General features: G+C 45.4%; 1 protein-coding gene across 1 annotated transcript in view; it reads right to left on the reverse strand.

The window, feature by feature from the left end:
- Nucleotides 1–7,462: 7,462 nt before the first annotated feature.
- Nucleotides 7,463–25,807, reverse strand: part of LOC148511851 (polycystin-1-like) — a 157,779-nt gene continuing 139,434 nt past the window's right edge. Inside the window, exons 41-45 of the mRNA XM_088482602.1 lie at nt 19,409–19,577; nt 19,065–19,330; nt 18,815–18,971; nt 15,892–16,191; nt 7,463–8,170 (exon numbers count right to left, since the gene is read on the reverse strand). Coding sequence (XP_088338728.1) covers nt 7,538–8,170; nt 15,892–16,191; nt 18,815–18,971; nt 19,065–19,330; nt 19,409–19,577 — 1,525 coding nt within the window. The 3' untranslated portion in view covers nt 7,463–7,537. The remainder of the gene's footprint in view (nt 8,171–15,891; nt 16,192–18,814; nt 18,972–19,064; nt 19,331–19,408; nt 19,578–25,807) is intronic.

Genomic DNA, 25,807 nt, shown 5'->3' on the forward strand with positions numbered 1-25,807 from the left:
TAAACATCAGGTATCAGCCACAATCAAATCCTCATTCTTTCGTCTGAGGAACAAGCACTTAATTCCCTCAGAAGATCTGCCTAAAATCATACATGCATTTATATCATCACACCTAGACTACTGCAATGCCCTCTACCTCGGTCTCCCAGCAAAAGAAATGCACTACATGCAGATGGTACAAAACGCAGCTGCCAGGCTATTAGCCAACCAGCCACATTCCAGCCACATAAAACCCATTCTCTACTCCCTTCACTGGCTGCTTGTCAGATGACGAATTGTTTTCAAGATCGGCTTACTAACTTACAAAGCCCTACATGACCACGGCCCAGGGTACCTGAAGCAGCTTCTGATTCCTTACCGTCCCTCTCGATTACTGCGATCCGTTGATGAAGGGCTATTAACAGTACCTAGAATCTCACGGAATTCGTCTGGGGGTCGAGCTTTCAGTTTTGTGGCTCCAACCTTTTGGAACACTTCATCGCACAGTTTGAGAGGCCTCCACTCACCTATTCACCCAAGCATTTCACTAATGTCCCTTGTTTAAGCTTATTTTGTACTGTAAATGTAAAGCACTGAGTCCTTTAGGAGAAAAGCGCTATATAAATAAAATTATTATTATTATTAATTAATTAATGTATTGTATTATTAATGTATAGAATTCATTTTTGCATGGATATTGTGATTTTTAGATTGTATGGTATAGTTGTTTTAAGTGTCTTTTTTTTATAAATTACCTATAAACTGATTTCTCAGTCAGTTGAACAGTGCTTCCCTATTTGTGGCCCAGGGCCTCAATATTAGTATATGTTTTTGGTTGTTTGTAGGTTAACAGCACCTTCTAGTGAGCTGTAGTTCATCTATAATATATTGTCACCAAAACTAGCGCCCTTGATTTTCCTTTGTTTTCTCTTAAGTTTAAATCAGCTTTCCTATATGAACTTTATTTAATAGCATTTATAATATGTGGTCAGTAGTGTTCCCCATAGCCTGTAGAACTAGATTTGGTTCTGAAACAGGGCCATAAGGGGGCCGGTGCGACCAGTGCCATCACACAAGGTGGGATGCCCTGTGGGCGGATCCATCCATGCTCACCCGCCACCACAATCCCTATTGCCGGGCACCCGCTGCAGTACATGTAATGTACACCCAGCTGCTTCTGTTAACTACAGATACTGGTTGCCCAGCTGCGCCTCCCAGCTCCTGGACCCGCACTGTATGGGGAGAGACGTCATGATGTCTCCCACAGTGCGAGGAGACGTGGAGCCAGCTTGCAGGAACCCAGCTGCACCGCCCTTAAACTGATAATCTCTTCCAGACCATGACCAGACCCACATTCCTCAGCACCCCGATCAACTGGGACAACCAGCTCCTGCAGACCCCCAAGGAAGTAATACCCCATGAAGGCAGGGAGCACTGTGGGTGATACAGTGGCGGGGGGCTTACTGCTGGTGATATAAGGGCAACAGACACTGGGTGATACAGGGGCAGGAGGCACTTACTGTGGGTGATAAAAAGGCAGGGGGCACTTACAGCAGGTGATATAGGGGCTGGAGAGTACTTACTGTGGGTGATATAGGGGGAGTGGGTCACTCATTGTGGGTGATATGGGGGCACTTACTGTGGGTGATACTTGGGCAGGAAGCACTGTGAGTGATATAGGGGCATGGGAAATGCACTCATTGTGGTTGATACAGGGGCAGATTACTGTAGATTGGTTGAGGCAATTAATTACTATTTTTCCTCTAATGAGATGCCCGAGGTCTCTCAACTGGGCACTCGTCTTGCACAGGGCCAGTGCAAGGTTTCTGGGCGCCCTAGGCAACATTTCACCAACCAATTTATAATATGCCACGCATCAGTCTCCCCAGTTAAATAACCTGCCACACAGCAGTGTCCCAAATTCATAATATACCAAATAGAATATTACAGCAGAGCACCAAAATAATAACGTACCTCATAACACTGCTGCAAATTCATTATGTGTCACTCAGTCATGAATTGTGCCATTAATTTTTTTTCTTTGTGGACTCAGTGGCACCCTCCAATGGCCGGCGCCCTTAGACGGCTGCCTAAGGTTGCCGAATAGTAGCACTGGCCCTGGTCTTGCTTCAGTAGAAGAGTTTACCTCTGACTCCGCCAGTGCTCATAATGCTCTTCTGGCAGCCGTCCTTTGACAGTCAGTTGTGTTCCAGCAATTTCAGGATCGCCTGGATGATCTGGACAATAGAGGGAGGCGGAATAATCTGTGTATTAGAGAGGATTTGGAAGATATACCGCCACAGGGCCTTATTGACTTCCTCACCAGGGTCTTTAACAACCTCCTGGGGCAAGATCCCAGCTTCCAGATTGAGTTTGATAGAGATCACCGTGCCTTACTTCCCAGAGGAGCCCCGTCTGATCGCCCGAGATACATTATTTGTCAGCTACATTACTACTCTCAGAAGGAAGTTTGGATGTCATAGACATAGATGGTCAACAGATTCAGATTTTTCAAGATTTGTCCTGGCCGACCCTCCAGGGCTTTACAGCCTCTGACTGCCGAACTATATAAACTCGGGATCAAATACAGATTGGGATTTCCCTTCAGCCTTGAAGTGTCCCACATTGGCAAGTTGTCTACCTTCAAAGACCCGGCTGACCTTCCCTCCCTCTGTTCCACTCTGGGTATTCCTCTGGTGTCCCTTCTGGATTGGCAAGAGTCTCTTTTGGGTTCTATCCCGCCGGAGATTTCTCATCCTAACAATGACTGGCAACTGGTGTTCCGTAACCCAAAACCTCCTAGCAACCGAAGCAAGTCAGTGAACTTAGTTCCTGAGTGAGGGTCATCCTATAAATGTAACTACCTTTCATTGACTTCGCAATGGAACTTTTTGTAACTTGATGTTTCTGTCGAGAAGGAGTTTTCTTTGTTTCTCTCCCCCGTTTATTTTTATTTTTTCAGGTTCCTGGATGGCTTCCTGTATGAGGACTGGTGAGCGTATGCCTCCTCTTCTGTCCCACCTCCTTTGCATATCCTTATATATGTGTTATTGCATTCTTTGTTTCTGTCAGATATCACTAATTAGTCTCTCCCTATTGGCATCCTTGAGTTGTTATGCTACTTAGTTACCCTTTTTTTATACTATGAGGTACCTATCTGCCTTTCTCTGTAATGTTTCTTCTGGAATATATTTATGGTATCTCGTATAATTCAGCTTGTTAATTAAGGTCGCTGTTGTCACTGACCCCCTCACCGCCCAGTTTTTCCTGGCCTCAGTTGTGCTCCTCATGCCCGAGCTCTCAAGTGATGGTAGTGTTTATTAGTTATTCTCTGTATGTTCTTATTATGTGCTTTATGCTTTTTGTCTTACCCTTTCCCTCCCTTTTTTTCCCCAGTGTGGTTCCCCTTCCCGAGACAGTTGGTGCCCTCCTCCACAGTTCGAGTTCTCAACCACCGGTGGTAGATGATGGCGGTTAATACCCGAGCTACAACCATTTAGGTGGTTTTGCTTAATGCGAAGGGACTAAATTTGCCAGAGTAGCAATCTAGGGTCCTCCGTGACCGGTTTGCTGTTAAAGCAGATGTGGTGTTTCTCCAGGAGACACATTTTAGGTCTGCTGATGCTCCTATTCATAAAGACTGTAATTTTCCAGTCTCCTTTTATAATAACACTAAGGGTAAATCCCTTGGAGTTACCATTCTTCTATCTAAATGCCTCTCCTTTCAAGATGTGACCTCTGTAGCTTTGGAGGAGGGCAGAACGCTTCTGGACAAGTGCATGTTATATGGTCAACTTTATACATTTATCAACCTCTATGTCCCCAACCAGAATCAGCCAGCTTATCTCTCTACAGTCTTGGATCGGATTGCCCCGATGGTTGTAAGTATTCCAGTCATTGGAGGTGACTTGAATTGGTCTCTCCAGCCGGAAATTGATGTTTCAGGAACTCCTGCTAGGCTCTCATTGGCTAGCCATCGCAAGGTGAGGCATGCTCTCCATGACCACCAGTTGGTTGTCACTTGGCAACTTAAACACCCGGGGGACAGGGACTACACATTCTACTCAAGGCCCCATCATGTATACTCCAGCTTAGATTATTTCCTACTTCCACACAGATTTTTACATCTAATTCAGTCCACTACCATAGGCCTTATTACATGGTCGGACCACACCCCATTTCTCTGACCCTTGAGACCTCATGCCCCTAATTTAAATAATGCACGTGGCATCTTAACAAACAAATTCTGGCTGACCCATGCTGTAAGTCTCAATTGGTTGAGGCAATTAATTACTATTTTTCCTCTAATGAGACGCCCGAGGGTCTCCAGGGCCACAGTGTGGGAGGCTCACAAATGCGTGTTACGTGAGAAACGTATTTAATTAGGCTTAATGCTTAAACGTGAGAAAGCGGGTAGAAAACTTGCCCTGCTCCAACAGCTGAAAGTGTTGGAAATGACACATGTTTTCTCCTTCCCCGATCTGATCGAGACTAGGTCTGCCCTTAATGCCTTGCTCTTTGATGATATTAAAAAAGACTACCGACTCTGTAGAAACCACTTTTTTCAATGGGGCAATAAGGTGAGTAGGTTACTTGAGAGCTTTGCGGGCCCAGGGACCCACTTTGTACATTCAAACAGTCAGAGATTCTGAAGGGGTGCAACATCATCTAACCACTGATATTGCCGGCACACTTCACTCCTATGATACCATAATTATATAACCTTCGGGACCTATTGTCTCCTGAGTTACTAGCTTCTTATCAGGAACTTGTGGTCCAATACCTCCGCAAATCTGGCCTTCCCAAATTGTTGGAGGAGGAAAGCGCCTGGTTGGACTCTCCTTTCTTCCTTTTGGAGCTCGAGCCAGCCCTCAAGGACGCGCCTTCTGGAAAAATTCCAGGCTCGGATGGCTTCCCCATAGCTTATTACAAACTCTTTAAGGACTCCCTCTTGCCTAAAATGCTCAAAGCTTTTAATGCTATTACAGATGAGTGTGGGTTTTCTCCCCAATCTTTGGAGGCCCACATTACAGTAATCCCCAAGGCGGGTAAAGATCTGGCTCAGTGTGCTAGTTATCGCCCAATATCCCTTCTTAATACCGACGTTAAATTGTTTGCAAAACTTATCGCTAATAGAATTAAGTTTCTGCTTCCTAACCTAACACACTCAGATCAGGTGGGTTTGTACCTGGGAGGGAGGCACGGGACAATACTATTAAAGCTATAGATCTAATTAATATGGCTTCTGGTGGCTCCATTCCAGTGGTGATGCTTTCAACAGATGCCGAGAAGGCATTTGATAGGACCAGCTGGATATTTATGGAAGGGGTTTTGAGGCACTTTGGTCTTGGTCTGTAGACCTTCAACGAATATTGGCACTTTATCGTTTTCACACTGTGTGGATTGGAATTAATGGGACCCTTTCAGAACCGGTCAAGATCAAAAATGGCACCCCCTTTCCCCAATCAATTTTATTTTATGTATGGCAGATCTTGTGTGTACCATCAGACTCAATCCAAATATCACTGGTTTTAAAGTGGGTGACACTGACTATAAGCTTGCACTGTTTGCAGATGGATGACCTACTGGCTGCCTTGTCCAACCCAGTTGTTTCAGTCCCCAACCTGATGGCTGAGTTTCAGCGATTTGGTTCCCTTTCTAATTTTAAAGTAAATTTTTCTAAATCTATAGCAGTGAATGTGCCGGCTCCATCCCACTCTATTGAAGGGATCAGGGATCAAACATTCCTTCCCCTTTACATGGCATGCCACTAGCCTCAAGTACCTTGGAGTTACCCTCAACACTGATTCTTCCCATCTGTTTGATATAAACCGTTACTCTCATAGTTTGGTAGAATCAGTGTAATTACAATTAATGTCCTTCCTAGGGTTTTATTCTTCCTCCAAACATTGCCTATTCATATTCCCAATTTTTGGTTTTGCGAGTTACATAATATCAGAGATTATGTATGGGGAAACAAAAGACCTCGGTTTCAGCATGCAATCCTTTTTAGACGCAGACACATGTGGGGACTCCAGTTGCCACATTTCTCAGCTTACTATGATGCTGTTATGTTGGGTAGGATAATGGAGTGGTCACGACTGACAACTGACACCAAGCAGTGGCTTCACCTTGAGAATCAATCTCTTTCCATACATATTGCGCAGTACCCCTGGCGTTCCAAAGTTCCTGTTGTCTCCCATCCCACCATTGGCTTGTTGGAATAGACTACAGAAATTATCATGCGTGTCCTCCATATTCTGCCCTCTTTTTAGTAACCCTGACTTGCCGGCTCTGCGTTTGCCATTTGGAGGTGTCAAGGTGTGCAACGAGTTGGCCAGCTGGTGGATGGGGGGAGCGTGTCCTCCTCTGGCTCTTCCCTCATCTGAAATTTGGAGATATTTACAATTGAAGCATTTTTTACAAAGGAGTGATGTTTGTGTGGCTGGTTCCAGACTTTTGACACCCTTTGAGGACATGTGCCTGGCCCCTTTGTGCCCAGTACATTCTCTCTTGAGGGGGTATGCACTCTTGATTGAACACATGCACTAAACCCCCCACACACACACCACACACACACACCCTTTAAGTATGCTAAAGACTGGGAGCGAGACCTACAACTTGACTTAGAGTATTGTGACTGGAATAGAATTTTTCTGAAAGGTTGCACAGTAATGGCTTAACAAGGTTGGATTATTGAGGAAGAGAAGGAGGAGTGCTGCCTGTATGTGTTTAGATTTTTTGCCATTGGTTTTGTAACCAAGTATTGGAAACCCCCCTTTCAAAATCCTGCATTTGCCACTGGATGCCATTGAGACACGTGCTTGCATTGGCTGCAGTGATGCCATTGAGACACGTGCTTGCGTTGACTGCAGTGATGCCTTTGAGACACCTGCTTGTGTTGACTGCAGTGGTGTCAGTGAGCTGTATTGTCTGTAGTTACATTGTGTTGTGTAGGTATTAAACATTTTCTGCTATGCTTGTAATGGCTACAATTATATGTCAGGTATCAGGTCATAGGTTATCTGAACTTTCTCACACTGGGCACCAAGATGCTCTGCTCTGAAATGTATATATCAGGGAGGATACAGGTGAAAGGGTTAATCTATTGCATGCCTTTTTTACCCCATGCTTGTAAGTGTATTATATATTATATTCTTCTACGCAAACCATCTTCCGCATACATTTATTTATTTTTGTATGCTTTTGCATATAGCCCACAAATACTGGGCAGCTTTATTTTTACACTGCAATATACAGTTCAGCTAAAACATGCCCTCCTCAATCTAAATCTCTGAAAATGTATAATCTGTCCCATCTGCAGTACAACAAACATAGACAAGATGCAAATCCGCTTCTTTTTATACACTGCTCCCAACCTGTGGATCAGCCCCTAAATGAGTAATCCAAACTGTGGACTGGTAGAAGCTATATATCTATTAATTAGAATTTTATTTATCAAAATATTTATTACAAGCCATGTATGTGTCTTCCTCTGCACTGAAGAGAAATAGCAGTGTATCTTTAATTTTCAACATTAATAGTAGTCATAATTAGTTTATAACATTGCATCTCCAGGTTTCTCCAAGTCCCAGGCTCTGCGTTTTCGTGGGACTGTCCGAATCGGGTCTTCACTTTGCTTATGGACTTCTGATCTTTCATGACTATGTGGCCTTCTCATAGTCAGTCTAGTTTTGTACATACCAGCAGATGCAGTGTTTACTGGCAAGCCGGCACTATCTAGAGCTGCCCTTTGAAAGAAGCTGTCTGACTTAACAGCCTTTGACCTAATACGGGTTAGTGCTGACTCTGAAAATGTGCTGTACGTGCGTGGCAGCAGTTGTCTATGAGTACCTGTGGAAGAGGAGGAGGAGATTTCCTTATGTACCACTTTGTGAGACTGCTGCTTTTTTTGCCAAAGTTTCAACTTTTGCTCTAAAACTCTTACTTCTTTTAGAACCATAGTCACTTTGTCCATCCTGTCCAAGAGGTCAGTGACTGCTGTAGGAAGGTGTTCTACAGCCAGCCCAGGTGAGAGTATAGGCCGAGGACTGGTTGGAGAGACTAGGACTTCACGGGGAGATGAAGAGGAGCGAGAGGACAGCGCTGTCGCAGTCTGTGCGCGGGAGGAGGTCAGGGAAGAGTGGGTTGAGTGAGAATCCAAACCTTCGAATTTCACAGAATGGCGATACTAGATGGGGGAAAAAAGATGATCATGAGAATAGCAATTTCAGTAAATTGAGATCACTTTTTATTTTCAGTGTTTATTGTCAGCTGCAGCAAGGAAGTTTAAATAATAGATGTTCATGTTGACAAAATACTGACCTTAAAGTAAAAAAATGAGAGTTATGGTAAAACTTACCTTTCTTAACTCTCTTTTAATTCCATAGGGTCTACTGGGAGACCTTGGGGTGTAGATGGTGGTTGAGGACCGGGCATCACGCAGTTAACGCTTTCAGTTCCCAGGATGCATTAGTCCAACCCCCTATACCCCGCCCCGAGCCAGAGGCACCTCAGTGTTCGTGACAAGCCAAAGGCCCGAGGAGAAGAGAGAAGGAAGACTGGTACACACAAGAATCAAACTCTCACGTAGAAGGAGACGGAAAACGGGTGACCAGAAACATAGCCTATGTGAAGCCAGGTGCATCAGGGCGGGTGCCCTGTCGACTTTGAAGAAAGAGAGTAAGTTTTACCATAACTTTCATTTTCTTCTTCAGGGTCCAAAGCAGTTATTCAAGGGTAAGGACGCTCCTGCACTGAGCGGAGAATCCGGCGCCAAAATGAAGCATCCTGAAAGGCAAATGTATCGAAGGCATAGAACTTCAGAAAGGTATGGACAGAGGACCAAGTGGCCGCCTTACAAAGCTGTACAGCTGAGGCACCATGGTGAGCTGCCCACGAAGGACTCACAGTGAATAGAGTGAGCAGTAACAGTAGCCGGTACATTAAGGCCTGCCTGCCTTTAAGCCTGTGAGATAGTCATGCAAAGCCATTTAGCCAATGTGTGTTTGTTAGCTGGCCATCCCTTCTTGTGAAATCCATAGAGCACGAAAAAAGAGTCTGATTTCCGAAGAGAACTGGTACGGCCCATGTAGATCTTGAGGGCACGGACGACATCCAAGAAGGCCTCACCTGCCGATAGGTCTGGTGATTGAAAGACCAGGACTACAATTTCCTATTTAATGTGGAAACGAGTAACAACTTTTGGAAGGAAACCAGGGCGAGTTGGAAGCATAGCCCTGTCCTGATGGAATATCAAAAATGGGGAGCGGCAGGAGAGCGCCCATAAATCTGACACCCTTCTAGTGGACACCATAGCCAGAAGAAAAAGAGTCTTTGCTGTGAGCCACTTGCGTTCCACAGATTCCAGGGGTTCAAACGAAGGACCTTGGAGGGCACAAAGAACTACTGACAAATCTCATAGAGCCACTAGAGGGACAAAGATGTGGACATCCAGTAGTGGAGCAAGTCTATGCTGGAACCAAATGGATAGAGAAGAGACATGCACTTTCAGTGAGGCAAGGTGGAGTCCAAGGTCCAATCCAGCTTGAAGGAAGGCCAGGACACTGGAAATCCTAAACACTTGAGGTTCGTAGCTTCTGGAACGACACCACTGGAAATATGTATGCCACACTCTGTGGTAGATCCAAGCAGACTCTGGCTTACGCGCTTTGAGCATAGTTTTGACCACAGAGCTAGAGAATACTTTGGACCTTAGGAGGGATGTCTCAAGAGCCACGCCGTCAAAGACAGACGACCCAGGTCCGGGTAGAGGCAAGGACTCTGAGACAACAGATCCGGACGTTGAGGCAGCAGGAATGGAGTGGTGATGGAGAGACTCCGAAGATGTGAGTACCAATGACATCTGGGCCAAGCTGGAGCCACCAGCAGGACAGTGTCTCCATTTTGTTTGAACTTCTGAAGAACTCGAGGAAGAAGGGAGACTATAGGGATAGGTACGCAAACTGGAAGGTCGACTTCACTGACAATGCATCTACAGGTGTTGCTTCGGCATCCCTTGTTCTGGACCCGTACACTGGCAGTTTGAGATTGTGTTGGGAGGCCATGAGGTCCACCTCTGGCAGGCCCCATCTGCTCACTAGGAGTTGAAAAACCTCTGGGTGAAAAGACCATTCCCCGGTATGCATGTCATGATGGCTGAGGAAGTCTGCTTCCCAATTGAGAACTCCTGAAATGAACACCACAGAGATGGCCAGGAGGTGACCCTTGGCCCGTGTCAGAATGGGTGACACTTCTTTCATTGCTGCCCGACTTCGAGTGCCTCCTTGATGGTTGATGTAAGCCACTGTTGTGGTATTGTCGGACTGTACCTGTACAGGTTTTCCCTAAAGTATGAGGGCCCTGTAGACACCTCGAAGTTCCAATATGTTTATTGTCAGGGCTGATTCGACCAACGTCCAACGGCCCTGGAAGGAGTGTTGACCGGTTGCTGCGCCCCAGCCCTGGAGACTGGCGTCCATTGTTAGGAGTACCCAGTCTGGGACCCAAAAGGGGCGACCCTTGGTTAGATGAGATAGGGACAGATGCACCTCTGGAGAGAGCACCATCGTCTGAGCTTTGATCCGATGGGGTAACCTGTTCCACCTGGAGAGGATCAGCCTTTGCAAAAGTGGACACCATGGATTCCAGAACCTGCATTGCCTTGTGGATTGACACTCGGCGACTGTGGAGGAATCTGCGCACTCGTAGTTGAAGTTTGGAGATCCTGTCTGATGTCAGAAAAAATCTCTGATCCTGAGAATCTAGCAGGGCTCCCAGATGAATGATTCTTTGTGAAGGATTCAGGGAGGACTTTTTCCAGTTGATTAACCATCCGTGCTTGTGAAGGAAGGCAATGGTTAGTTGCAGATGGCGTTGAAGCACTTCTAAGAGCAAAAGGTCGTCCAGATATGGTAGTAGTTGGACACCCTGACCACGCAGGTGGGCGACCATGATAGCTATCATTTTGGTAAGTACCCGAGGAGCTGTGGATACTCCAAAAGGCAGAGCCTGAAATTGGAACTGTTGCTGTAGAATAGCAAACCGGAGATATCACTGATGAGAGGGCACTATAGGTACATGTAGGTAAGCGTCCTTAATATCCAGAGATAGCAGGACAGGCACAATTACCCCTGCTTGCAGCAAGGACTGTATGGCATTCTGGATTTGTAGGGCCTCACTTGGGTCTGAAGAAGGGGCCTGTGTAGAAAAACTGGTGGGCTGACCATCGTAGAAATGAGAGGGCGTACCTGTGAGAGACCACTTCTCTTACCCAAGCATCCATGGTGGTTTGACACCAGCACTGGGTAAACTGAAGAAGTTGGCCATCTACTCTGGAATCCACCAGGGGGAGTCCCGTCCTGTCAGGCTGAGGGCTTGTCCTCAGATTTTAAAACAGGGCGTCTGGCGGTCCAGGCCATGGGCTTGGCGACCCTAGTGGAAGCCGACTGCATAGGAAAGGACTGACCTTTAGGCTTTCCCTGAGGACGAAAGGACCTAAAAAATCTAGTCCGAGGCTTTGTAGTAGTAGTCGCTGAAGGCAGATATGCAGTTTTTGATGCCACCAATGTGGTTACAATCTTGTCAAGGACTGGGGCAAACAAGATCTCACCATTGTAGGGCAATACTTCTAGGCCCTTCTTGGAATCCGTATCTGCCTTCCATGAGCGTAGCCACAGGGTACGGCGGGCAGACACCTCAGTGGCCGAGACTCTAGAGGTTAGGAGACTGGCATCCAATGTCGCTTCTTCAATATAGGAAGCTGCATCTCGTATGTGAGCTATGAAAGAGATCTGATCCCTAGAAGCATCTGAGAGAAAAGAGTCTTCAAGTGCGTCAGCCCAGCTCTCTATAGCATTAGCCACCCATGCAATACCCATGGTCGGAGGGGCAACAGCACCTGAAAGAGAGTTCATAGATTTAAGACAAGTTTCAACCTTTCTATCTGTAGGATCCTTCAAAGAGGATACGGTAGGGATAGGTAATGTAGTGCTCTTAATTAAGTGCGTAACATGTGAATCCACCGCAGGGAGAGTCTCCCATTTTGAACAATGAGCTGCAAGAAATGGATAACAGGAGGTCAGACGTTTTTGGGGCTGAAACCTCTTATCAGGCGTCTGCCAGGCTGCTGCCATGTGTTCAGCTAGTTCAACCGATAGAGGCAATTCTGCTGAAAGCACTTTCTGTTGTTTAAAATGTGGGTGCTTTGATTTAGTGGCTGGTTCGTCATCTTCTATAAGTAAGATAGATCTAACACCTCGCACCAAAGCAGGAATATTAATTTTTGACTGACTCTCTTCCTCCCCTGGAGGGGAGTCAGTGTTAGAGAGATCAGCATCTTCTGCCTCCTCAGATGACACCTCAGAATCTGAGAGCTGCGTAGACTGTGTGAGGATCCTGTGAGGATAACACAGGACGCTTAGAAGTCTTACTGGGTAGGGGCTTCTCACCTTTCAACATAGTTTGAAATGCTGTAAAGGTAGCCACCAGCCTCTGTACTGAGCTAGAAAGAATGTCTACCCATGGAGGGGGCACAGGAGGTATCTATAGCCTGAACCTGTTGTGGCAACCCCAGAGGGTATTATTAACCACCGGGATGCTGGAGTCCCGCTCCATGTGTACCCTGGTGGTCTAGTGGATCACTCTGGACAAAACCTGTGTTCATTCTCAGCGCCTCCGGTCTGTCCCCTGAGACCGGAGGTAAGATTGCCACTCCGTGGGTCACTGCGAGCGATGACCTGACTTACCTGTACCCTTGTGTCGGGGCTCTTAGTCTGGATCATTCTGCGGGGCCGGCTAGTGAAGACCCCAGGATGCCCGCCAAAATCCGCAGTCGTAGCTGGTGTTTCCGCGCCTGGAGGGGTGACGGAGCAGAAGTGCAGACATCTTGTGGACAGTCTGCTGCTGCACGCTCAGTAAGAAGTACTAACAAAAATAAATAAAAGCTATTTGGGCTGCCCAAGCAGCCCATTGCATAATGGTGCCCCGACTCCGGATGGGCACCGACGAAACTCAGGTGCCTCTGGCTCAGGGGCGGGGTATAGGGGGTTGGACCAATGCATCCTGGGAGCTGAAAGCTTTAACTGCGTGGTGACCGGTCTTCAACCACCACTTACACGCCAAGGTCTCCCTGTGGAGCCCTATGGACCCTGAAGGAAGAAAATACAATTATTATGTTATCATGATTTTGTCATGTGACCACTATGCAAAAAAAAAGGTCAATGGTAATTGCTCCTTAGTTATAGTTTATTATTGAAGTGACCCTTAGTTAAGCCTTATCAGCTCACTTGAGTAATAAGCAAGTGAATGTGAGATTGATACTTAGTAGTGCTGTTCTGGAACATGCTATGTTATACACTGAGTGGCCAAATTATTATGGCCGTCAGGCGATTTTATGCAAAGTAGCTATTACACAGGTAATGCTGAGGTAGAATGTCTGAATCTGTATAAGAATGGAAAGGAGAAGGTATGCAGAGACTAATGAACACTCATGAAATAATGGGTAAACAACGCAGTCTGATGGACTTAAAAGTCAGAATTTTCATAAGCCATTTGTTAACAAGATGTCATGACACCATCAATAACAATAATGTGTTACTGCATTCCAATTCGGAGGTAACAAATAGTTGGACCGTGGTAATGAAGAGGAATATAGCTCCGTTAACAACAGGTGTCTGCAAATGGCTCAGTGAACTCCTTATGAGCCTGGAGTCCCAATATAAACAGCAGGCAGTCTCGTTAATACACAAATCAATAGGTATTCAGTAACTCACATTTCCTCTGTCTGGTCCCGGAGTCCCGGCAATATCAGACAGCAGCCCAATGCTTACTCTAGCCAGGAGAGATGCCCAGAAGGTGAGCACAGGTAAATGACTACTCCGTCCGAGCGTCCTCGGAAGCTGTGCTGGGCAAGTCTTCCACCGGCGGCTGCAGATATCCTAAGAGGTCAATTTAGAGAGACGATCGGGTTCTCCAGTATCAAGACTGGTCAGGTAGTGGGCTATATTCCTCTTCATTACCACGGTCCAACTATTTAATACCTCCGAATTGGAATACAGTAACATATTCGCATTATTGTTTTTGATGGTGTCATGACATCTTGTTAACAAATGGCTTATGAGAATTCAGGCTTTTAAGGGATATCCCTGTTTTAGCCGATTGCTGATTCATACCAACACTGGGCATTTTCTTTTCCTTTTTTTTCATCTCAAAGTTCAATGGATTAATTTACTTTGCTCTTAGTGAATAGCAACATTGTGTTTATTCACCATTATTATATCCTTTTTGCTACAGTATTATTTTAGATAGTGTGTTATTACTACAGTATATTTATTGTTTATGTTTTAGAATTCTTTATTAAATCGTATATATATATATGAGACACCCTTGTTAATTGGCAATTCCTACTGCGCAGGTCCTACATTTAATTTTGTGTTGTCTTTAAGTTTTCTGTAGAACTTTCACAGTCTGTTCTTTTTGGACTAGCAGCGAACGGAATTCTTTATTCAATATATTTTATCATATCATCTTTAGAAGTTTAAAAGCGCCTTGTATACTGGTGTTGTGTGCTTACAGAAGCAGCAGGCCTGACTGTACACCATTGCTATCTGCTGCAAAAAGGGTGAAACGCCTCCAGTTTGCACAGGAATCAGACAGTAAATTATTGGAAATGGGTCATGTGGTCTGAGGAATCAGGTTTTCAATTACAATATGCAGAAAGCAGGGTGAGAATAATGAGATAATAAGCATGGATCTTTCTTGCATCGTCATAACTTTAGGCTGGCAGAGGCAACATTTTGGTACGAGTATGGGGCATGTTTTCATGGGAGTTAGTAGAATCAATGCCTAGAAGAATTCATGCCATATTAAGGGTAAAAGGTGGGCCAACAAAGTACTAACCCAGGGGTCATAATAATGTGGCCACTCAGTGTATATGCCACTTATTCATCAGTTGTTCTTGTCAGACAATTCTAGAGATCAAGCTATGGGCTTTGAAAGCCAGAGCTTGTATTAAACGCATCAATACAACTAGTATGAAAAGAGGATCAATTATTCTTATTAACAGCTATTTATATAGTACATACATAGTCTGCAGCGCTTTACAGAGAATATTTGGCCATTCACATCAGTCTCTGTCCAACTGGAGCTTACAATCTATGGGCCTCATTCAGACCCACTCGCAAGCGGCTGTCCGCTCGCAAGTGGGTCGATGGTGTGCACTGCGCATGCGCCAGACGCGACGAGCGAAGGACTTTCCTTCGCTCGTTATGTCTGATCAAAGGGGGCGTGCTGTCGATGTTGATTGACAGCACGCCCCCTTTGGTGGGCGTGCCTGCCAGACGGAGGCGTTCCCAAGGGAACGCCTACCGTCAGAAGCCGGCCCCACTAACATCACTAGTGATGTCAGTGGGAGTGATTTGGGCTCTGATAGAGCCAAAATCACTCCAGGGCTTGTGGTCGAAAACCCCGACCACAGGCTTCTGGTCGCACTGGCGATGGTCGCGATGGTCAAGACCATCGCGACCATCATCCTGCACGCTCGTATGTGCTGTGGGTGGTGACCCACAGCTATACGAGCGTCCAGGAGGACGCTCCATTTTTATGGAGGACGGCCCTCATTCAGAGCGAGCGCTCTGCTCAGAGCGTCCGGCTCTGAATGAGGGCCTATATTCCCTATCACATAAACACACACACATATGTAACCTATCAGTATATTTTTAGATTGTGGGTGGAAACCGGAGTACCCAGGGGAACAAGCACATGGAGGAAATACAAAATCCACACAGTTAGGGCCATGGTGGGAATTAAACCCAAGACCACAGTGCTGTGAGGCAGTAATGATAACCATTACACTGCCTGTGCTGCCCCAATAAACAGTATATTTCCATTGTTGACTATTGAGAAATTCCTTACCTCTTTTACTTTGCTGACTCCCAGCCATAGTTTGAACCTTTTGACAAGAAAATCTATCATTTCATGGTCTTGAGGCTCCAGGGCTGGACAGTAACTTTCAGCTTGGATAGTGCAAAAACAACTTAGTACTGCTCCAAACATAAGTCCTCGGCATACCATAAACAGGCTCAATAGCAATCCAAGACCCCATCCTAGCAAGGGGCAACTCTTTAGGATAAACTGGACAGAGGAACCACCCCGCAATAAATGGAAGAGTGGGCTGCAGAGGATATTGGGCATCGGTAATATTACATAGGATACCTGGGGAGAGATGACAGCAGATGCAAATCCAGAATGGTCATAGAGGATTACCTATTGTTACCCCTCCCTCCCCACAAACACACACACAATACTGTATATAATATTATTGTATAAATGCTGTAATAGCTATTACTGTTTTGTTTTTATTTTAAGTCATTGATACCTATAGATTAGAACAGTTTCCCAAACTCCAACATTGCAGTCCAGGTTTTAAGGATATCCATGCTTAACCACAGGTGACTTAGTTAGTATAATTAGTACCTCATGTAAAAATGAATGTAGGGACAGCACCAATGGGTTCCCAATCTCTGCAACCTAAGGAGAACTAGTGGTTTTCCCAACTTAAGCCAAAGGGAATAGAATTGAAAACAGGAGAGTATCTCTGGGGCTGAGAAGAGTACGTTATAGATCAAAACATCTTTGTGACATTTCCGCTATGCAAAACTAGTCCCTTACTCTCTATAAATAGGGGCCAAGCAGTATAGGACTCTCAGCACTTAAGTTATAAGTGGTCATACACCCTCTTAACTAAACATGAAATATGGGATGCAATTGGCAAATCAGGGATGACCCAACAAAAAATAGATAATCATTAGATAATCATTAATCAAATGATTTATTAGATTAATGGTATCATAATACAACTCACTATTGTCATGGATAAACAACATTTTAAAATAACAAAATCGTTTTCACTATTGTAGACAACAATGGTCAGAGGTATAATTAAGAATACAAATACTTTCAAAATAATTTAAAGATACAGTATCACAAGTTAAAATAAAGCATAAAAGAAAAAAAGAAAAATTAAACACTCACTTAAAATTGCAATGGATTTCACAGCACCTGGTCACTTCCTCAGGCAGTGTAGAATGAATTCTATATTGCTTGGCTCCCATTTATGGAAAGTAAGGGACTAGTTCGGCATAGCGGAAGTGTCACAATGAATATTTGATCTATAAAGTACCCTTCTCAGCTAGAGACGGATTTAGGGGGGAAGGCACAGGGGATGAGTACCCCCCGGCCAGAGCTGCTCACATACAGCACTAACGCTGCTGTCCCGATGGACCCTAAAGGGGCATACACACAAGATGATATCTTTGAACGATGTTAACGATATCGTTCAACGATATATCATTCATATTGTTCCGTGTGTAGGTAATGAACGACCAACGATGCGCGCTCCCGCTGGATGATAACGATATCTTTGGTAGTCCGTACATGCAGGCCAATTTGGACTATATCGTCAAGAATTGCCTGTTCAGAGATGTGGCAGGATGACTTCACTGAAAGATCTATCATAGATATCTTTCAGTGTGTACACCCAATATAATTTGTCCTGCACTACAGAAAGTACAAGGGAAATCGTTCAGCGATATCGTTGATGCAGCACATCGTTCCGTGTGTATTCGGCTTAATGGGTCCAACCGCTGCCATTGGTAATAGTGGGGGATACTTAACATAGAGCAACAGATCTTCATGCAGCTCTATGGTGAGCCTCTGGGGTCAGAGGAGCGTGTGCTGAGCCCTGATTTGTGGAACCCAGCACATGCTCCTCTGACCCCAGCAAGAGGGTGGGGCTACACTGGTATTTTCAACTTCTGCTGCCCTGGCATCATGGAAGAGGAGGGAGATGCTGCTGGTGGCTCCATATCAAGGTGAGAGGTGCCCCAGTCTAGATATCTCTCTGTCTGTGTCTATATGTGACCATGTATGTATGTATTTATTGATCCTACCTGTATATATGTGTGAACCTGTATGTATGTATGTATGTATCTATCAATTATGAGCCTGCCTGTATGTATGTGTGTGTAACTGTGTGAACCTGCCTGTATGTTTGTATGTGTGCATCTATGTGCGACACTGCCTGTATGTATGTATGTGTGCATCTATGTATGACCCTGCCTCTATTTATGTATGTGTACGTGTGTGACCATGCCTTTATGTATGTATATTTTTATGTGTGTGTGTGAGACCCTGTCTGTATATATATATATATGTGTGTCTATAGGTAATCCTGTCTGTATATGTGTGTCTCTATGTAAGCCTGCCTGTATGTGTGTCTACATATGTGACCCTTTCTGTATACAGTATGTGCGGTGCCCCCTCAACTCCCTCCAAGTCACCTACGGCTGCAATATCGGGCCGCCATTCTGGGACAGTTCATGCTCTGAAGCTGAATGGAGATCCTTCCTGCTGTCTCTGGTGCACCTGTAATCACAGCATGCTGGTGGTTCCTGTGCAGCCATGGTGGAAAATCAGGTAAGTAGAAGGGGCAATGTGGTTACTTTTGGAAAGCATATGAGTGAAAAGATGGTAGGAAGGCGGGTAGCGCTGACACGAGGGGGCCCCCGAAGGCTTAATCCGGCCCTGTTCTCAGCACCGGAAATACTCTCCTGTTTTTAATTAGTACCGAAGTCAATTTGATTTAACCATCTGGACTCAAGCATGGACATCCTTAAAACCTGGACTGTAATGGTGGAGTTTAGGAAACTAGATCACAATAGTAGAAATTCTTACTTGGATATAAAGCATAGATTTAAAACACAGTCATCTTCAGATACTGATGACTAGAGAAATTTAGAATAGAGTTACACACTTCAAGCGCCAATCTCATACTTACCACACTCATACAATGAACAAATGCCAGGATTAAGACTGTCATAGGAAACAGAAATCCCAGTAGCTCCTTCCTTAACTTCTGTAGTGTTTTGCCAAAGACTGTCCACCGCCGCACCAAGCGCAATTGTTGAGCAACCTTCAAGAAAAAATAAAATAGACTTCTGTGTTATTCTCTTCTGTCTACAGTACATTGCACAGTTCTGGTAAGATCCTTTTAGACTAGTCTTACCTTTAGCATAATCAATAACAACAGGGTGGCAGACAGTGCCACCTGCGTTCTTGACAGCAATGCTATATCATACAAACTGATAAATGACCAAGGTTTTGCCTGAAATTGATCAATCCGATGCTTTGTTAGACAAATCCTGGCAACTTGCACAATGCCTGTGGCTGCAGAGACCATCCCTATAAGAAGCTTTGTCCAATGGGGAGAAGAAGATGGGTTCACATTACAGGCACCAATCAGGGCAGCCAGTTCCGGACACAAGAAACAGAGAGCAGCAAACAAGAGGGATAACTGGTGAGAGATTAGAAAGTGATTGATCAGCTACACAGGTGAAATATAAGAAAATAGCAACCAAGTAGTGATACTCACAGCCAGTGCCATAGGCAGATTAAAACCATGTCTCAGGTCCTGGAGGTGGAATGGGAGGATGGACAGTCTGGAGGGGCTGATTCCATGAGGTGAGAGATCCACATGGAGGACAGAGGAGATGTAAAGACGGACATCTTTGTGATATTGTGTGATCTCCAGTTGCAGTACACTGTGGATTGCAAGGAGATTCCTCGTAGCCTGAAAGTTTACCATGCACATATAGTTAATGCTGATAACATGAAAAATAAGAGTTATGGTAGACTTAGCTAGATAACTCTTTTTCCAGGTCTGTAGGGTCCGCAGGGATACCATGGGGATATTATGGTTGGAGACCAGGCATCAAACAGTTAAAGCTTCAGCTCCCAGGATGCCTTGGGTCCTCCTCCATATATATTCCCGGCCCCCAGTCATAGGACTTCAGTTTAGTTAACAAGTCTCAAGGCAGGAGAAGGAAGAGCAATCAAACATCAGAAACACTCTTACACAAAATGAGGAAATCTATGCCCGAAAGAAAAAATGTACCCATGCAGCCGGGTGCGTCAGGGTGGGTGCCCTATGGACCTCAAAGAAAAGTAGTTATATAGGTAAGTCTACCATTACTCTTATTTTCTTCTTCAGGGTCCATAGGGATCCACAGGAATACCATGGGATGTCCTAAAGCAGTTCCTCTAGGGTGGGGGACGCTCCTGAGCAGAAAGGAGAACTCATCGGCCAAAGAAAGCATCCTGAGAGGCAAAAGTATCAAAGGCATAGAACCTAAGAAAAGTGTGGACAGAAGACCACGTGGCTGCCTTGCACAATTGTTCAGCAAAGGCACCACGGCTAAATGCCCTACAGACCAAGTAGAATGTGCTGTCACTGTGCTTGGGACAGGGAGATCAGCCTGTGTGTACACCGGAGAGATAGTCATGGGTAGCCATCTCGCCAGAGTCTGCTTATTAGCTGCCCATCCTCGTTTGTGAATACCATATAATACAAAAATAGCATCTGATTTTCTCACAGAGTTTGTATGCTCCACATAGATACAGAGAGCATGAACTACATCCAGGTAGGCTTCACCTACAGAAAGATCTGGAGCCTGAAAAGCTGGTACAACAATTTCTTCATTCACATGAAAATGGGACATTACCTTAGGAAGGTAACCCTCCCTAGTATGAAGAACAGCTTTATCCTGGTGGAAAATAAAAAATGGTGAGCGACAAGAAAGCACTGCCAAATCAGAGACTCTGCGTGCAGAAGAGATAGCAAGGAGAAAAAGTGTCTTTGCTGTCAACCATTCCAAATCTACAGAGTCCAAGGGTTCAAATTGGGGAGCTTGTATAGCCCCTGAAGAACCAACAACAAATCCCACGGTGGAACAAAAGGAGGCTGAACTCGCAGAACTCCCTGAAAAAAAATTCTAATACTGTATCTGGTAATAAGGAAATCTTCCTCTGGCACCAGACTGCACTTTCAGAGTGGGCAGGCGGAGACCACGGTCTAAACCCGCCTGAAGAAAAGCCAGTATCCTGGAAATCTTGAACACCTTAATATCATACTTTCTGTGGGCACACCACTGACTAAAAGAATACCAAACCCTGTAATAGGTGAGGGCAGAAGCAGGCTTTCGTGTCCTAAGCATTTTCTGAATTACAGAACTGGAAAAACCTTTTGCTCTTAGGATGGAAGATTCAAGAGTCACGCCGTCAAAGCCAGACGAGGTAAGTCCGGATGCCGGCAGGGACCTTGCGTTAGCAGATCCTGCCATAGAGGAAGAGGACACAGACTGTCTATTGACAGATTTTATATGTCGGTGAACCAATGACGTCTGGGCCAAGCTGGAGCTACCAGTATTACTGTTCCGCCTTCCTGCTGGAATTTTCTGAGAACTCTTGGGAGGAGGGAAAGAGATACGCCAGCTTGAAGTTCCATCTTAATGCCTGTGCATCCACAAAGGCTACCTTGTGGTTGTGACGTGACGCCATGAGATCTATTTCTGGCAGACCCCATTTGTTTATCGGAAGCTGAAACACTCCCGGATGGAGAGCCCACTCTCAGGCGTGTATGTCCTGGCGACTTAAGAAGTCTGCTTCCCAATTAAGTACTCCTGGTATGAATATTGTTGAGATGGCCCGAAGATGATGTTCTGCCCAAATCAAAACACTTATCACCTCTTTCATGGCTGCGTAACTTCTTGTGCCTCCTGATGATTGAGGTAGGCCACTGTTGTCGCATTGTCGGACTGGATCTGGACTGGCTTGCCCTGAACCAGGTCCTGTGCCCTGATAAGTGCTTTGTATACTGCTCACAGTTCTAGAATGTTTATTGGCAGATGACTTTTCTGATTTGTCCATCTTCCCTGAAAGGTGTGATGACCTGTCACTGCTCCCTATCCGTGAAGACTGATGTCTGTGGGGAGCAGTACCCAAGTTGGAATTCAAAATGGGTGCCCTTTGTTCAGATGATCCTTTCTCAGCCACCACAGGAGGGAGTGACGAACCTCTGGAGTAAGAAGGATCCTCTGGAACTTTATTTTTATGATATTGGGCCTGATTCAGAGCTGAACGCTCTGACCAGAGCGCTCGCTCTGAATCAGGGCCCTCCTACCTTTTTTTGGAGCGTCCTCATGGACGCTCGCATAGCTGTGGGTTACCACCCACAGCTATAGCGAGCGTCCATGATGATGGTCGCGATGGTCTTGACCATCGTGACCATCGGGCTTGCGACGGAGACCCTGTGGTAGGGTCTCGCTGCCGCAAGCCCTGGAGTGATTTTGGCTCTATCAGAGCCAAAATCACTCCCACTGACATCACTAGTGATGTCAGTGGGGCCGGCTTCAGACGGTATGCGTTCCGTCTGGCAAGCATGCCACCAGCACGCCCACCAAAGGGGGCGTGCTGTCAATCAACATCGACAGCACGCCCCCTTTGGTGCGAGACCCAGAGCGACAGCTTGGCTGTCGCAGTCCGGGTCTCGCGCATGCACACAATGGAGTTCCCTCCGTCGTGCGCATGCGCAGTGGGGAACATCGACCCGCTTGCGAGCGTACTGCCGCTCGCGAGCGGGTCTGAATGACCCCCATAGTCTGTTCCACTTGGAGAGAATCAATCTTTGCAGAGGCCTGGAATGGAACTGAGCATACCCCACCATGTCGAAGGTGGATACCATTGATCCCAGGACCTGCATTGCTAGCAGAATGAATACCCTTCGCTTCCGGAGCAGCTTGCGTATTCGCAACGATAGGGCCACAATCTTGTCCTCTGGCAAAAGCACCGTCTGTGCCTGAGAATCTGCTGTGTTGGAGAAAGTGATGATTTCTTCCAATTGATGACCCAGCCGTGCTTTTGTAAGCAGGTCATGGTCAGTTGAAGCTGGTTTTGTAAAACAACCGGAGATAGGCCGTCATTACTGCCGTTATTTTGTTAAATACCCATGGAGCCATAGATAGTCCAAAGGGTAAATTGGTAATGCTGCTGAAGAACAGCAAACCGTAGAAATTGCTGGTGGGATGGAATAATAGGAATATGCTTCCTGAATGCCCAGGGAAACCATGTAATCCCCCGACTCCATTGCCAAAATAATTGATTGGAGAGTTTCCATACGAAACTTGGGTACATGGATAAACCTGTTGAGGGTTTGCAGATTTAGTATAGGATGATAAGCCCAATTTGGTTTCTGAACCAGAAATAGATTGGAATAGTAACCCCTTGTTGTGACAAAGGAACCGCAGTGCAGCAGGGAGTGAATGGCTTCCTGAAAGGCCAAGGCCTTAACCGCATCTGATGGGAGAGCTGTGCAAAAAAACTTCTGGGGAGGATGCCTCTTGTAATTGAGGGCATACCCCTGAGAGACCACTTCTCGGACCCAGGCATGTGTTGTTGTTTGAAGCCAACAATCCGTAAACTAAAGAAGTCGGCCCCCCACCCTATGATCCCCCAGGAAGAAGCCCACCCCATCAGACAGAGGGTTTGTTATCCGGCTTGGAAGCTGGATGTCTTGCCGGCCCAAACCTCTTAGTTTGTCGCCTTGATATTTTGCGAAAACCAGACGCCTTAAAGGAAGGCTGTTCCCTTGCTCATCTCTGAGAACCGAAGGACCGAAAAGAAACCTGTGTAGACTTTATAGTTGCCGTAGATGGCAGACCTGCAGACTTTGAAGCCGTCAGATTAGCTATTATTTTATCCAACTCTGCTCCAAAAAGTACTTTTCCATAGAAAGGTAAAACCTCTAGCGCCCTCTTTGATCCTGTATCAGCTTTCCAGAATCTTAACCAAAGGGCCCTGCATGCCACTATTGAAGCTCCTGATGTTTTAGAAGCATTTACAGCAGCTTCTCCCAGACAGGAAGCCGCTTCCCTTATATGAGAGTTATACATCATCTGTTCTCTGGTAGCATTTGGTAAAGAATTTTCCAATGGTCCCATCGATTCTTCAACCGCTTTGGCTACCCAGGCTCCAGCCATAGTTGGACAAATAACAGCTCCAGATGATGAAAAAATAATTTTAAAAAACACCTCAATCTTTTTATCCATGAAATCCTTCAGGGAAGATGCCGACGGAATAGACAATGTAGCATTTTTTATTAAATGTGTTACATGAGCATCCACAGTAGGAGGTACCTCCCGCTTAGCAAGCACATACATAAGCCGGGAAAGGATACAACAATGTTAATCTCTCATTCACATAAAAACGTTTGTCAGGGTTACCCCATGCCTCATCCATGAGCTCAGTGAGCTATTCAGATTCAGGGAACTCTGTTTTGACCACCTTCAGATGGTGTTTAAACACTGGAGCCTTCTTACTATGAGCTGGTTCATTATCCTGAATGTCTAGGATTGATTTAACCGCCCTCACCAAAGAAGGAACATCCACTGTGGACGGATGGTCATCCTCTCCCGAGCTAGACCCTGGAGAGGAACCTTGCGCATCATCTGATTCCTCTGATGATGCGTCTGAATCCATATGTTGAGCAGACTGATAAAAAGATAACTTGTGCTTAGGCGCCTTAGTAACTACCAGTCTGCTATCAACATTAGACAGTGCCATACTCTGACTAGAATGGCCATAAACATCCTTCCAGGAGGGATGCATAGGGGGTGCAAACATAGCATGCTGTGGACACCCCATCCAATGAGGCATAGTGGGAGCAGCCATACGATCCAGAAATTGCTTTATTACCTGGGACAAAGAGGATACCCAAGACGGCTCTTGTCCAGATAGGTACACTGGACTGGTTTGGTGGCTCTTTACAAAAGACAAGACACAAACCATCCTTAATGTCCTGAGGGGACAATTAAGCCGTATATCCTGTATATCTTTATCTTTTGACATGTTCAAATTAAAGGCAATAATCGCATTATTATGTGACAGCCTTCACAAGATCATGATGAATGTGAAGTACTCAGAAAACGACCTCCATCACAAAAGGATGGAGAGAAAAATCAGTGATAGTTATAATTGACAGACAGAAATAAAAGACAGTGTCAATACAGCAGCTAGCAAACTGTCACATACAATGCATATGTAATTAAATTACAATCGACTCTAAATCAACTACACAGACACAAAGGAATGGTAGGATATAGAGCACTATGGCCCTCATTCAGAGCCGCACGTTAACAACAGTACGCTCGTTGCGTTCCGATGTTGACTAACCGCGCATGCGTCGGTGTTACACTGCGCATGTGCGTACGGCAGATTGCGAGCTTTTTTTCTCTTGTTCCTAAAATACCGTACAGGAAGTGACATGTCAAATGTGATTGACAGAACAGGGCATTTTTGGGTGTTCACGGGGGTGGAGATGGAAAAACGCAGGCGTGGCAAGGCGTTTTTGGGGCGTACATACATTAGCAGATGCGAACGTCAAATGTGTTCGGACCGTCTCATACGTCACTGGAACATCCTCTTTCCCTTCAAAATGCTCGCACAGCTTAGGGTCTGGATTACTCGACCACATTGGCGATGGCCTTCTCCTCCGTCCCGGGACTCCACGATGTTGCAGCGATTAATCGCGGGTGGTCACAAAAGCAATTAGTGTTGTATTGAAAACCGGCTTGGTATGTGTTTGGAAAGCAGTTTATTGGGATAGCACAAAAGCGTACGCAGGTGGAAATCATACCTGCTAATGTCAGGATTACACAATCAATTTGCGTACATTTTTGGGGTTTTATTTTGGCCTCAATTTGTTGTTTATGGCCTATTGTGACAATAATGTCATCATGTTTTAATTAGCTCCCCTTTTTTTTTTTACTGTGGAATTTGCATCGTTAGGTGAATTTTTAAACGTTCCTTCAAGAGGCCTTTTTTTAAAATAAATGAAATTGTTTTTTTGGTCAGTTTTTGCCTTTAGGGCCAGGATTAAATGTAACCCATTTGTACAATAATGTCACAATACAATGTCAGATTTTTATCATAAATTTAT

This window comes from Taudactylus pleione, unplaced genomic scaffold (genome assembly GCF_031769625.1).
Source record: "Taudactylus pleione unplaced genomic scaffold, aTauple2 ptg000290l, whole genome shotgun sequence".
Taxonomy (NCBI): domain Eukaryota; kingdom Metazoa; phylum Chordata; class Amphibia; order Anura; family Myobatrachidae; genus Taudactylus; species Taudactylus pleione.